This window comes from Lissotriton helveticus, chromosome 2_1, assembly GCF_964261635.1.
Source record: "Lissotriton helveticus chromosome 2_1, aLisHel1.1, whole genome shotgun sequence".
In the NCBI taxonomy this organism is placed as follows: Eukaryota; Metazoa; Chordata; class Amphibia; order Caudata; family Salamandridae; genus Lissotriton; species Lissotriton helveticus.
In genome coordinates, this window is record NC_136059.1 from 981,876,436 (window position 1) to 981,892,142 (window position 15,707).

The following is a 15,707-nucleotide window of genomic DNA, read 5'->3' on the forward strand; positions in this document are numbered from 1 at the left end:
CCACATCCCCCTCAATATCTTTCGGTCGAAGACCCACCCAGTTACACCGTCTTACAAATATTATATCTCCATTTAAATGTGGTGGGAGAGGTCTGTTATTTCGTAGCCAATAGATGACTTTGTTTTTAAGACTAACATAGGATTCTGTGATTCCTTCTGGCACAACCGGAACACCAGTCAGAATAATGACGTAGTTAGATGCTTCTGGAGGTAAATCTACGTCATTTCTGCTATTTGATTTTACTAAATTCGTTTTGGGTGCCTTGGTTAAAGGAGGATTTCTAGTCGCAGGGAGTTTTGGGGGGACCTAATTTAGCCTTCTCTTTATATAGATCTTGCGGGGCCACTGATCTAGGAGGATTAGAGTGAAGGGTCGTTGGTTTGGATATGGGGTTGTCCCAGTTGTTTTCTGTGGTGGGTGTTTAATTATTGGGCCGTTTACCTGAGGGTTGGTTTGTTTTGGGGCTTCATTTAAATTGGAAGCTGCCAATAGACAATCCATTTCCCCCCCCAGTCTTTTGACTCTGTCTGTAACCGGCAACAAAAAAGATTTTAGAAGGCGTTCCATAGCCTCCATTATCCCTTTTACAGACACGGCTTCTGGAAGCAAACTGGTTGTTGCTATAAGCCCTGTTGGTACGTCCTTCGCTAATTCCTTAGCTACCTTTTTCGTTAAATCCACAGGTGGTAGAATCATATTTAAGGATTTACCCCCTTTTCTGTCCTCTCCCTTCTTCCTTCTTTTTTTGGGTGGAGAACATTGAGCTCTCTGACGCCTCTTGGTTTGTGTCTTTTCTTTTGGTGCATTAAGTACTAACGACGAATGTATCTCCGAGACTACTACCGCCTCTACTGGTGAGTTAGATAGAGGAAATGAGGCATCTAGATTAGACTGAGAGACTACGTCCAACTCTATTGGGGAGTTTAAGTCTATTAAAGAGTTGGATATAGTAGGTAGCTCATTGGTAGTAGTATCATTATTTATCTCAAAGTTAGATAATAGAGGGGACCTATCCTGGAATATTATTGGGATACTTTCAGTGCTAAAAAGCTCTGCGTCTGCATTTGCTAACGTGTTGTTATTTGGTTGCGGAAAGGCTACATCCTTCTGGGTAGGGCATGAGAGCTTGCGTTTGAGGAGTTCGATAGAAAAACGACGCTCAGCACGTTTCTCAGCCAGTGCAATATCTCTATCTATATCTCGAGTAGCCCTGGCGAAATACTTGTCTAGAGGTCCAAGTATGGAAACCCCTACCGTAGAGGGTAAGGAATTTGGTATACATGTAGACATCCCGGAACCTCAAAACAATCTCAGTTCGTGAATTATACATTGTGGTAAAATAATTTAACAAAATACAATGAGTCCCAAAGCTGAAAAAAGCAAATGACAGAAGGATAACTAGAGTCAAGCAGGAAACAGCTTACTGTCACGAAGTCCTCAGTACAGGATAGAGTCCAGTACAAGATGTTAGAGGGCAGGCCCAGCCCAGCAGCCCCTGACGGCCACAGACGGCCCGCCCTTTGCCCGGGCTTAGCCCGGCGCAGACCGCGTGCGGACCCGCGACGCGGGGGCTGTCGGGCATTTCAAGCGCCTCCGGGCGCACAGGTGGCGTGGTGACTTCCGCCGCTGGGGAGCCGCTAAGGAGCCTGGGTCGAGTGGTCCTCTTCTCGGCGGCCTGCTCGGGTGGAAGGGAGTGGCGGCGAGAGGAGCCCCTAGTGCCAAATAGCAGGGAAAGGTGAAGCAGTCAGCGCCCCCACAGTCTAAACAGTAAATGCGTTATCTATAGCTCTATATAAATGTTACAATATAAAAGGTGAATGAAATACGCCCCTGAGTATACTGTCACATGAGTAATGCATGCACATGCAAACCGAAGGTGCTTGGATCAGCGATGTAGCAAAGGTGTCATGGGTTCTAATGTATTCGAGAAAAAAATGAGCCCCCAACGTTTGGTTTCGGCTCTGACAGCCCTGGGTCTCCGAGGCACTGTTGCTGCTGAATTATTGATAGCCACGCAGGGCACGAGTCGGGGTACCACGCGGGTGGACGGCATACCCCCACTTATTTTTGAGGGTTTTCCAGGGTGGACGCCGTCCACCCTGCTCAATCAAAACGGCGTCTACCCTTTTCCATCAAAACCGCGTCCATCCTTGCCTGCTGCCTGACCTGCCTCCGCCTCCCACTCCAGACTTCCCTGCTCGAGACTCCACTGCCGGCCTCAGCTGCTGCCTGCCCTGCTCGAGACTCCTCTCCTGGCCTCAGCTGCTGCCTGCCCTGCCCGAGACTCCTCTCCCGGCCTCGCCTGCTGCCTGCTCGTAGATCGAGTGTGAAACTAAGTTATGCTAAAAACATGTACGAAGCGATTAACATTATGGCCTTTAACTCGTCCCAATCAGGAACTACTCTGTTGCTCTGAAAATAAACAGTTTGAATGTTGAACTTGGCAGGGGTGGAGGGGGGAGGAGGGGAGGGGTGCGATCACAAGGTAGAAAGAGCTAAACATTATTAAGACTGTGAGGAGAACAGGGCGACGTGGGAAAATAGGTCATCGCTGTCAAGCAATAGGGTAACTGTCTCAGATCTTGGAGATACACATAGATGGGTGCATTGATCTTATGTGGTGCATAGCGCGTTCTTCTTGGGAGAGATCTCTCGGATAGAGTTGTTTTTAGGTCTTTCTGAAGTGAGTGTCAATTCTCTGCTAAGGGGTGCTTGCAGAATCCCCTGGCCTATTCTCTATGCAGCACATGGCTCTTGGTGCCAGCCCACCTGAGAACGTTCTAGTCCATGAAGCCAGGGAAGGTGGAACTTTGGACTTCAAGTGGGGATGCACTTTGCTATGAGTAGGGCCAGGTTAGCCAGTCTCTTGTTACATCCTTAATGTGACAACCTTAAAGGCCTGGGTGGTCCTGTCGTACCATCTCTTAGTTGTGTACACCATGGACAGATAATGTTTGCATTAATCACAAAGACCAGGTGAAGTATTTTTTCGTGAAAAAAGGAAAGTGAAGTGTCATGGTTCGAGACACAAAGAAACATGTTTTCCCTTTTGTTTTGTGGCACTAAAGACGTGCTGTATAAGTGAACTGGTCGCCGGAAACCCACAGCTTAAGAAACATACTTCATGCACCCTCTAAGGGATCATGCTAAAAGTTTGTCTTTCTCGTGCAAGTAGTCTTATTGCATCATGTGATGGGAAAATATACAAACTTTACTTGATCCCAGTTCAAATTCGCATTCCAGTCCGAAGTGCCAAAGCCTGCGGGTGTACCGAAAACAAACTCTTGGGACGCTCACATTGTAATCGGACATAGTCTAGTCTCCACTAGACCAATAAAATACTAAGCACGAATGTTCTCATGAAACTATGTTACTCCAGATATGGGGGGTAGAGCTTTGAAACCTTTAGCAGAACGCAAAGCTAGTGGGACACCTCAATGCTTAAATCAAGTGCAGCACAGGTATGTTCATAGAAAGACAGACCTAAAAAGGAAACGCTGAGATTTCCCTGAAAATCTGGGTTGCATCTATGCGCCACAACTGGCTTGTTTTGGTATGACCATACTACAGGCTACACCCATGACATCTCCTAGGCCAGAGGAAGTCACCTGGAGGGGCTGAGACAACTAGGCTCTTATTGGACTTGTGCACAATAGAGGGCAGTCTTAAAAACTGTGCAGTTCTATTCCCGAGGCTCATTATGTAATCTGCCTATTCGGGAGATGACCAAATAAATGTAGACAGTAGACAGTAAACACATTGTTTTCTGTCTGTATTAATCTGTAAACTGCTAATTCCTTCATACAGGGACCTTAAGTCACAGGCTTAAGTACCAAGCAGCTTCAATTGTTAAATCTTGCAATATATGCAAATGATAGATCTGCCTTACATGTGATGTCACTTCCTGTCGTGATGTCACTTCCTGTCGTGATGTCACTTCCTGTCGTGATGTCACTTCCTGTGACCATGCCTACCTTGGAGAGTCCCCCCACTTCTTTTTTTAGGACTTGTGCCCTGTAGCCACGCCTCTGTTTGTGACTCACCCTAACACAGGTAAATTCAGACTACGCACACACGTACGTTAAGGCGCATTTGTGAAACGGTCCAGCGTGTCCCCCCTCGGCGCTACCTTAGCATCGGCTCTGAACCTGTACACCTGCCAAGTAGGGCAAAGTTGAGGTGGAGAAAGTGAACTCTGTAAACTGAGTGAGCGCACCGCCTCTGTGTGTACTGTTCCCGCGGGTTGCACACAGTGTGCCTTTCTGTTACAGTTCCAGACACTTATCTACGCAGCGTTTCATAACACGCAAAACACACAAGGAAGAAATTAAGTTTCACAGAGGAGGACGTGAACTTTGGCCTACATGATGACTTCTCTAATGTTATGCCCCTTTATCATAATAACAGTTCATAAGTTAGATTCGACCATCACTTTTATGTTGACTTCGGTAAAGCTCGTCCATCTGAGGAAGCAGGTGCTTTTAAAAACATAACATTGATGAAAATTATCATCGCTCTTACAATTTCTTACCGGGCGCAGCAGTCCAACTGCCTGATTCTATATGCTATTTACTGAGATGCCTTGAGGTTTGCATCAATTCCATAATAGAAGGTTTTCCAAAGAATGCTTGACTAAAATTCTGCCTTAGAAAAACACTTTTCCACGTGCAAGGCTTATAAAGTTCAATGCAAAAGACGTATTATTCCGCACTCCCGACAAATAGGTAATATTTCTAGTCCCCTGGTGTAATATTGTGTCCTATGCAGCCACTTGCTGGTGGGACCGCACCTTAACTCGCTTCATGAAAGTGCCTGCACTTAAGTCATTTTTACTGGGTTTCAGCTTTGTATGATATGTTAAGTTATTAAATAAAAAAACACTCTCCAAGAAAAATACTATTTCTGGGATCCTGCGTTAACCCATCAAAAACCCACAAACACTTGTCTTAAAGGGGAGAGGAAATAATTGCAGGGGCTTAAAGTTTTTGATTAGGAGCCCACCACTGGTGCTGCTGAATGCCCGGGTTTCTGAATACCTATGCTGCCTAATCTTGACTCCACCTCAAATCCCCTTTTTTCCACCACTCTACACTTCGTGTCTCTTTATCTCAGTCTTGCAAGATATCTTTCAACTGTTTTCCCCACTGTCACTGCTTCCTATCTTTATCCTCCTCCTTACTCCTTTTTCTGCCTTTCTCTCATTTGATCTTGGCCAAAGGGCCGAAGTCTGATTATTGTAGTAAAATTAAATATAAACAGAGATCTTTAATCCTGTGTGATGTTGTATGTGATATGCAATTAATTTATTAAAACCAATGTTGAATTTAAATAAATAAATACATTTTGGTCCACAAAAATCAGTTCCGTGGTCACCGCCTGCAAACTCAACCACAAAAGAAGGATTTAATGATGTTCTTATGCTTTCACAATAAATCACAGACTAGAAAAAATAGTAAGATTTATGATTGATTTTCGCCACATTAGTAACTGAAAGTCAGAAGTTTTTTCGCAGGCGGCAAATCCATCAGTTTAGACCTAGCTACACTTAGGGCCTGATTCAGAGTTTGCCGGATGAGTTACTCGGTCACAAATGTGATGGAGAGCAGTCCGCCATATTACAAGTGGCATTGAATCCCTTGCAATAGGGCAGACGGGATACCCGTCACATTTCTGACGGAGCTGCTAGGTCCTGTGTCCAACTACTCGAAGACCAGCCGTCTTTCCCACTGCAGTTAGCCTTCTGCTGTGCGCATCAGAGAAGGCCCTTGTTTTATTTCTATTTTGCAAACCTGGTCCTTGGTTTTTTAAATCCCGCAGCAAAATCTAAAAATGTTTTAAGTTTTGATTTGGGTGGGAGGGTCCATTGGGTACCCTCTCACTTCACCCAAGAGGCCAGGAAGTGCGGAGTGCCCCTGCCCCCATCGCACGGCTCATTTACTGTTTTGTGAGAAAGGGGCCCAAGCTCCGTGCTCTGCAATGGCAGCTGCAGTATATTTTTCAGAGCTGCAGCTAGCTAATCATAAGCCTTAGGTTCATACCCCCGGATTCAGGTCTGCAAACTCAATATGTGCGGAGGGAGAATAAGCGCCATCAGTTAATCACAATTCTTTATTATTTGGGAATGCTAACAGTCTGTGCGCCCTGGTCTGCCGATGGTTGTATGTGTATGTATTCACTGAAAATACCAAAGTTTAAAGTAATGTTATAGTTAGGTGAATATGCCAGTGACAATCAGGGGCATTTGGCACAGATCTGGGGTGGTGGAGGGTAAGTGTAGCTAAAATAAGAGAAAAAAACGTACCCTACTGCCGCGTCTCGCCTCCTTCTCTCCTCTTCTTCCCTCCGCACCGCCGTAACAGGAAGCACATCCAGTCTCCCCTAAGCCAAGCACAAAGCTTCATGCAGCGCTTTGATTGGTCTGAGCACCGTGGTTCAGCGCCTAGCCAGGTAATGGGAGCCTGGGCATGTTCTCCACCGAGGTTGTAATGCATCCTGAGTGGAGAACATGCAAAGTGCACATGAAAGTTTGGCCGGCCAAACATTCATGAGCACTTACAAAGTGTGCTAACAACTCCCTCTCACCCTGTAAAGCTGCTGTAGAAGGACAAAATAAAACAATAATAATGTTGAGTTATCATTTTATTTTTCCTTTATTTCACTGCTGCACCAGTAGCAGACTTAGCTGAGGAGCTGCTACTGGTGACAACATTAACGTTTTGAACAAAAAAAACCACAGAAATTTACTGGTTAGAGTTAGTAGAGGTAACTATAACTTGCGCCCCGCCATGCACTGCTCATGACCTCACATTTACATCACGCATGACATGTCCTATGACATCAATTAGGATATCACCGATGACAGGCCCCACCCCCCTGGGCCTTTTTTTTATTAAAGGGGAGAGGGCCGCCTGGCCTCCCTCCCCCAGGCTTTAATGGATCCCGGGGACCCCATCCCCAGGGCCACTACTTATCTTAAAGGGGAAGGGAGGCCATGTGGCTTACCCCGCCAAGTTGCTTTCGGCCCGGGGACCCCATATCCCGGGGCCCACATTAATTAACCCCTTGGGTGCGGCCGCAATTCTGCGCCTGTGCGGCCGTTTTGAAGAGTGGGCGGGTTCATGACGGCCCCCAGCCATCATCAGCACACGAGCACTGTGATGCATGACGGACGGGGGCCGTCATCAGCACGCATGGGGTTAAAGGTGGGAGCCCTGGTGCCCACACAGGGCACCCACCATACACTCTCTGGAGGCTGAGGCTGCCCCACCCGCTACGAGAGCTGGCATTGCTCCAGCCTGCAGGGATCAGCTGTTTTTGATGCTCCCTCCGGGTGGGAGCAATCTGTTGATCTGTTTCCCTGCTCGCTTCAGTGCAGGCAGGGAAACAGCTCAAAAGTCTGCTCCCAGCCGGTGGGAGCATTTTTAAAGCTCCCACCCACTTGGAGCATACTTTGTGTTGTCTACCGTGTGGGGGGGGGAGATTAAAAAATGGTTCCGCCAGGTGGGAGCAAACACAACTTACCTGAGCATGCAGATGCTGGCAGGGAAACTGCTGTGTCCCAGAGTGGGCTCCCCGGACTATAGTAAGTGAGCCTGCCCCGGCGATGGGTCTCCAGGGCAATAGAAGGCTAAAGGATGGGGGCGCTGCGGCCTCTCTACCTGTTAAAAAGTTTAGCAGCCCTGGGGATGGTGTCCCTGGGACTTTGAGAGGCTCATGGAAGAGGCCACCCCTTTCATTTTATTATTCGGCCCTGGGGATGAGCTCCCTGGAGTCTTCAATTGCTCGGGGGAGGGGGGGGGGCTCCGCACCCCAGGGGGATGGGATTGTCTCGCTTTTTATCATTTCAACCCCTGGAGTGGGATCCCTGGGCCCTTTAATGGCTTGGGAAGGGTTAGTGTGTGCCCCCTCCTCTTAAGTAAACAATGCAGGCCTGGAGGTGTGCTCCCTGGGGGCTAAAGTGAGGAATGAGGCCCTGCCCACCATTGCATTTTTTTTAGGTCTTATGGGATCGTGGGAAAAATTGCAGATTTTTTTTTATTTGGGTCTCTCTTGAGTCCCCACTATGGGACCTAGATGGGCACTATATTATTTATTTTTATTTACTTCAGGGCAGGGGATTAAGGGTCTGATTTAGATGTTGGCTGGACCGCGACGGGGTGGACTTTTTTGGCGTTCTTCTCACCAGCCAACATGGCGGTCCGCCCGCTCTATTTTGATGTTGACTATCAATGGGAGAAAAGACTGCCGAAGTCCCGCCGGCTCCGTCAGGATTTCACTCCCCACCCCAATGGCAGGATGGGCTACAGCAAGTGGCAACGGCACTCTAACCAAGATTCCTACCCTCCAGATTTAGATGTGGCCTGTTTCAAAGGAAATTCTGACAGGAATCCTTCCAACTTCGAGTTGGTGGAATGGGAGGAAAAGGGGTGAAAACTCACCTTTTTACGGGGTGCAGACTGCGATTTCATCCTCTTTGCCATTGTCCAGGTCCTCCCTGTCCTGCTGCACCCTGACAACGACGGACAGCTACACCGTTTTGATGGAATCATAGGTAGGTGGTTGGGGTGTATGCGGGGATACAATACACGGTGTATGTATGTTGGTGGCGTGCAATTTAGAATGTACAAAATATGTTCACTACACATAACCTACATGCACATTTGTACACATGCACAACATATATGTGTTTTATGTAAAAAAAAAAGAATCCCACTTACCTATTTCCCCACCACCACGGTCGCTTCTCATTAGTACTCTGCCGACAGGGCACAACCAGCCCAACGGGAACATCCAAATCTGCTCAGCTGGACCCCACTGTCCAGACGGTGATTGCGGGCAGTTCACCAGCACAGAAGACCGCCGCCACTGCAGTCTTCTGTGTATCGTGTATGCATGTAAATACGATGGGCCGAGGACGTCAGCTCGTCAGAGTACTTGGGCCCGCAACCCCAGCGGGACGGCGGTAAGACCGCCAAAGTTTAAATCAGGCCGCAGGTTGCCGAGTCCGGTAATGGCTGCCAGCAACATTTTGCTCATGGTGCTAGCAGCCAATCAGAGCTGTCACTCCTGCAAGAGTCGAATTGGCCCAAGGGAAATATACCTCCATGGGCAAATCAGAACACTCTCTTTTTAAACTGGCGCTTATACAAGAGTCTCTTGAGCCTCTCGCTGATCCAACCATCCAGATATAAAAATATTTTTGACTCCTAATTTCTAAAAGAACTACTGAACAATTTCCACCAAATTACAAAAAGCACAATCTGCAGGATAAGATCTGGCTTCCTGCCAAATTTGGTGTAATTCGGTTGAGCAGTTTTTGCTGAGTAGACCTGTCTAAAGAAGTCTATGGAAACTGCATGGGCTTATGAGTTTTAGGACCCCTCCTTTTTTGTTGGCCCTGCTTGATGGATCATCCTGAAGCTTTCCATGCACAAAAATTTTACCTTTTTGGACGTTTTTGTGGATGTTCGTCAAACGGGGCCAAAGTTATTAGTAACACAAAACAACCCTTTTCCTATAGAACAGCTGCTCTAACAATAACTACCCAGTGGTGACTACCACTGGGTAATATATATGTTTGTGTGTGTGTATATATATAAATATATTACTCAGCACGCTGCAGTTTCTTCTACTCAGTGGTTACGGAGGCACAGACAAAGCCACAGTAGAATTTTGGTATGGAGTACAGAGAGGTTCTTTATTTCTAAGTTTTTAAAATAAAGTGAAACAAGGGTCTAAAAAGGGAACAAATAATGGCTGGGCTTTTATATATACATACATACATACACACACACACACACACACACATATATATATATATATATATATATATATATATATATATATATATATATATATACCAAACAATTCCCACCACTTCCGACCACATCCGTGCTTCAGCGAAGAAGGAACTCGGACCACCACAGCGATTCAGGCAAGATGTATATTTATTTGCGTTTCTCCCGCAGCCTACAACGACGTGTTTTGGGCTCAAGAGCCCTTGATCACATTCAGCTAATTACACGTCACTGAAACTTTTAAATATTTTACACACACTGTGCACGCCCCCTTGCTTCCGTGAAATACAGGTCACATGATAGTAGAAAAGAACAACAGACTTTCGTGTTTCTTGTAATTCACAACCAAACAGTAAATATCTGCTTAAATGCTTTTTAGATATACACGTTAAATCGGTTATCTCTGATGTATACAAACAAAGTTATTACTAATAAATATTTTCAACGACCACAGACAGGATCAATTCTCATATGATGGGTCTACACAAACAATCTGTCCAAGTGTGTACTGTGATACAACAATAACTCTATTTGTAACCGTGTGTATTACTTGTATGCGTCAGTGTGTTGCTAAATTTCCCTTGTCCAAGTGACCGGCAAAAGTGCTAGAGTGCTAATAATCTATGGGTAATTTAAATTTATGCAATAAAGCGCTGAAATAATTGTGCAACAGTGCAAAGATAATAAATATAAAGTGTTGTGTGTGCATTCTATAGTGACAAAGTCGACAGTATCATATTTCATAGCAAATCAATCATCTACATCTCTAAAAATGTTTTTCTCCAGCCAGATTAAAACCCTTATCAAAAGTGCAGTTGCAAGTCGCCATAAAAGAAATTCATTTTATCAACCATATCAATATAAAATATTATACATTTCAAATAGAATAAATAGAGAGAGAAACAAAGCTATGCAGATACAAATTCTGTACATGGGCAAGATATTAAGGTGCAAATTTCGAACTCCTGAGATACATTCTAGATAATACTTACAATTCATTAAAATTGCATTCTGGGGATCACGCTGCTTTGTGCTATTTACAAAAAGGTATACATATCCTCAGCATTATTGAGTCCCCGTGGCCATTTGCTATCTAATTCTAGAATAAATTTGGTTTCTAGCTGCCTCAGTTTCCTTTCTCTGTTGCCACCTCTTTTACTTTTAGGAACAGCTGCAATAACAAAATAAGAGAGGCAATTGATATCTTTATTGTGGCACTTAAAAAAGGGCCGTACCACGGGATAGGCAGCATCATTGTGGAGGATGGCCCTTAGATGTTGTAATATCCTGACGTGCACCTGTAGCTTCGTGCTTCCCACGTAATTTAAGCCACAGGTGCACGTCAGGACATACACAGCGAAATCCGTTTTGCAATTAAAGCTACCTTTGATAGCAATAGGGGACGTATCAAATGGTGTATAGTAAGATGTCTTGTTACAACCAAATTTGCAAGCACGACAAACAGTGTATCTTTTGAACCCCTTGGAAGAATGTAGCCAAAGTATTGGTGTAATCGTCTCAGGGGAATTTTTGTCTAGATCACTGCCCATCGATCTGCCCTTTCTGAAGGTAATAACAGGGGAAGATGCCAAACGATCACCCAGAACGTTATTTGTGAGGACAATGGGCCAGTGTTTTTGAACAATCGCTCTAATTTTTCTCTCTTGTCGCGAGAAAGTCGTGATTAGTCTAGGATTATCAGAGTTAGTATTCACTGCTCTGGTTGTAGACTCAATGGATCCCTGTTTAAACAGACTAGACCTTGGTCGTTTATCGGATTTACTAATCGCATTATTGATGAGTTTGTTACTATATCCTCTCAATAATAGCCTTATGCGCATATCCTCAACACACTTGCGAAAATCATTTTCATCGCTGCAAATCCGCTTGAGACGGAGCACCTCACCATAGGGTATGCTAGCGATGAGGTGCTTAGGATGTGAGCTATTGGCGTGTAATGTAATGTTACCTGCCGTGGATTTTCTATGTAAAGTACTTTGAAGTCTGTTGTCGTTGACCTGAAGCTTGACATCCAAAAACTCTGCTTGTGTGGTGTGCCATTGAGATGTCGCCACGCCAAATTATAAAGACATCATTGATGTATCTAAGATACAACAATATGTGTTGCTCGCACACTGTTCTGTATTGGCGCCTGAGGACCTGTTCCTCCCACCAGCCTACGTGTAAACACGCATAGCTGGGGGAAAAACAGGCCCCCATAGCAATATATATATATATATAAACAAAGGGCTCAAAACGTGATACCGTAGACACTATATTCAGAAATGATTATGACATTGTTATTACGCCGTGAATGGGATAATGCTTTGTGATGCCTGTACAATTAAGTGTATCTGTACTTTCACAACCATCGGGATACATAAATCTTTTTGGCGAAACCAATAATGCTTTGCCTCACCAAGTTCAAGATGTTATTAAACACTAAGACGTTAACGGCCCTATGAAAGAGTCAAAGCATATACAACCCTTCTTCGCTTAGCTACCTACAATACCTAAGGAATACAGGATTATCCTACATATTTCATTATGATAAAACATGGCAGATACTTCAGACTCTTTTATTGGAAGAAAACATTAATCCTCTACTGCTGAGCACACATACACCACGTAGAACGCTTTGTCAATAGTTTTCTACCAAAGATCAACCAAATGAAGAATGTATACAAAATGAACAGAGCAAACACTCATCGTTCAGCTTCAATAGTGCGCTACCAAAGGTACAACAAATGTGAGTTTGCGAGGAAAAGGCAGACATGTTAAAGGTCGATTGGTGCTTTTCCGCTTGTTTCTGGTTACCAGAGTGATACTTTGAGTGCCACCCAAAGAATTCTAGAGTAAAAAAACAATCTACATAAAAATTATGCAAAGTAGTAAACAAATGTTACCTGTTATCAGCCACACCCTCCCTCGAAATCAGACTTTTATCAGGAGTTTTACTGCAGAATCAAGTCAAAAGCATTTGGGGTGGGTATGCAAATTGTCCCCTAGACAAGCCCAGTGCATACCTTCACCTGCCATGGCAATTTGTTGAGCTTTTGCTTGGCTTTAGTGAACCAAAGAGTGGATGCTACACTTTGGAAATATGAATCACAAGAGGCAAGAGCATAATCAGTGGTCAAGAGTGCATTCTTCCCATGCATGAGGAGGGCAGGCACCACCACACCTGGACAGAACCACACACAGCACCCACAGCGGAGGACACAAAATAGTTTCCTTTGACCTCACATTTAACTCTTCCGCTGGCAGAAGAAACTGGCAAAACAGGCCCATGTACCCGCAGTGTGTTGACACAGCACTACACAAGCCAATAACGAAATGCATACATTAGCATCTGCAAGAGATGAAAACCCCAAAATAACCAAGATGAATCTTTATAATTATACTAAAGTGTATTACACAACTCTTGCTACCATAGTTTTGCCATTGCATAGCACCTAAAATAAAAGGCTGTAATATTTTAACAATACACAGTCTATCAACCTTGGATGAATGAATGCGTGAGCTGGTTCTCATACATCATTGTCTGTTTCTCTCCTGTTTTGTTTACTCATTGTAACAATGGGATTGCTTGTGTCGGCCATATTTTAAAGCATTGGTTTTCCTTCTGCCACCTAAGACCTGCACAGAGCAGTGAATGACAGGAGCATGTTTATTAGACACCGATGGTGTCACTTGCTGACAAAATTGCTTCCATTCTCAACAGAGTAATACTTTATTACTTTACAATTCATCACAATAGCTAGGTCTTTGTAAAAGGTTCCTTACCTATAGATGGTGTGGGGAACATAAACTTCACGAACTGGGAACTCAAGAATTTCTTTGGTGGGTCGGCAGCGACTTTCTGGAAAAGGTTTCACGGGTAATAACTCTGGAGTAACACAGGAACTGAGGCCTTCGAACACTGGGGAGACTTCCAGCTTCATAGTACCTTGAGACAAACAAGATCCAGAGAGGAAACAACGTTGACATGGGCTGTGTACGGAATGCTACAAACAAGTCAATGGGTTGCACGGAACATGTACAGATGTGGCGTGGAAGGAGGGAGTTATGGCTACTGATTCATTCGAGGACCTCTCGTTTCTAATGAAGATGGGACCACTGCAAGAACTAGGGAAGTGGGCGTAGATGCCAACAGTAAATAAGAGGAGACGAGTGGGTACTTTTTGGGGAAAATTTGTTGAACAAGCACATTGACCCAGGATTCATAAACCTTGTGAGCACATTTTCAATGTGCTGACTATCCCTGCAAATGTGCCCAATTAATGAACCGCTAAGTCCTGATTCACAATCAGGACCTACCAGAAGTGGATGGGGTGAAGGCTGTGGGAAGATGATGCATTTGCAATGTCGGCCTTAGCCGCTAAGTATAACAGAGCAGGGGGCACAGACCCATGGCTCAGTTATTCATTGGTTCCCATGAGCTATGGAGTATAAGTGAAGCCATGTAAATTACAGTCTGCTTCGCTTTAAAGTCAATACACCTTGATGAGTACTTCAAAAATATTTTCTAAATGAGCTTCATTTTTTATGAGCAATGTTGTTAGCATCCTAAAACCTCCAGATGTCTTTCTACAGTCATTTTAAAACACATTTTTTATTGTGTTCCTTTTCAATATACAATGATTTTTATTAACTAAGCATATTTAATAAAATTTGAATGCAAATCTCAAATCAAATATAAAGTTGTCTGCTAAAATAGAAAGTATGGCTTGGTGAAGGGACCTGCTGATGTCATCAGGCTGTCACCTTCTACCCCTTCAACTATGGGAACAGTAGGGACGCTTATAAAACTGTAAAGGCTCACACATGTCCATGCATATATTTATATTCCACCACATCTCTCTCTTAACGGGGGGAGTGGAATATTTGGCTGTCATGACAATTTCCACAACCTGAATTTTTTTTGTGAATTTGCATATGTGAAAAATAAGCCTTGTTCTAGGCTAGATTTTGGAAAGCTTTTGGGGAAAGGGGGAAAGCCCAGTGCATGTCACTAGAAAAATGCACCATGGGCTCATCTACAAGTAAATGACGCAGTGTGGCACCGCAAACAATTTAGCTGTGTCATACTGCATAATTTTCAAAGCACAGGGATACGTCCTATTAACAACAAAACAACGCATCCCTGTGCTTTCCCCTGCAGTGGCACAAAATTGGCTGCCAAACGCCAGTGCAGGCACCCTTGGATCATATTGCAAGGGTGCCTGCGCTGTGGGGCTGATTGTTTTTGTGCAGGAAGGGACAAAAACAATAATTAAAAACATTTTCCTCTGAGAAGAGATAAAAACAAGGAGAAATAAAAGTATTTCTCCTCTTTGCGCCATTCCTATGCCTTCCTTAGGGAGGTGTAGGATTCTGATGCATTCCCAGCTTTACAAAATGTTGTAAATCTGGGACTATGTTAGGCTCCATGGATGTTGCGAGGGACACCCACAGCAACACCCATGGAATGCCCTTTTCAGGCAGAGTAATGTGTGAAAGGGGCCCATTTTTACAAGGCCATGAAAAGTCACACAGAGTAACTTTACCTGGCCTTGTAAATATGGGCAAGTTCACTGCCACACCAGTGCGTCAAAAAAAGTGACTCATTAGTGGCTCAATAGGCTTGTAAATAAGCTCCATAATTGCAGATGTTTGAGGTTTCAATTTCGAAATTAGTATCAGAAAGTACTCTAAGTAGCTCGAAATAGAGAAGGAAACCTGGGCAGCATGAATGTCCCAACTTTCCAAATGCAAAGAAAATTCTGTGCACATCATACAAACTTGTTGTAGTAAGTTCTGGGCTTTACTTCCATTATACAGTGAAGAAAGCTATGCTACATCAGACACAAATATAATCATCTTAACGTCTGTCCTACTCCCAAGAGAAGGTTCATCATCAAACGCTT

At 44.3% G+C, this 15,707-nt stretch overlaps 1 protein-coding gene across 1 annotated transcript in view; it reads right to left on the reverse strand.

The window, feature by feature from the left end:
• Positions 1-15,707, reverse strand: part of DOCK8 (dedicator of cytokinesis 8) — a 765,653-nt gene that overhangs the window by 406,565 nt on the left and 343,381 nt on the right. Inside the window, exon 14 of the mRNA XM_078675733.1 lies at positions 13,585-13,747. Coding sequence (XP_078531859.1) covers positions 13,585-13,747 — 163 coding nt within the window. The remainder of the gene's footprint in view (positions 1-13,584; positions 13,748-15,707) is intronic.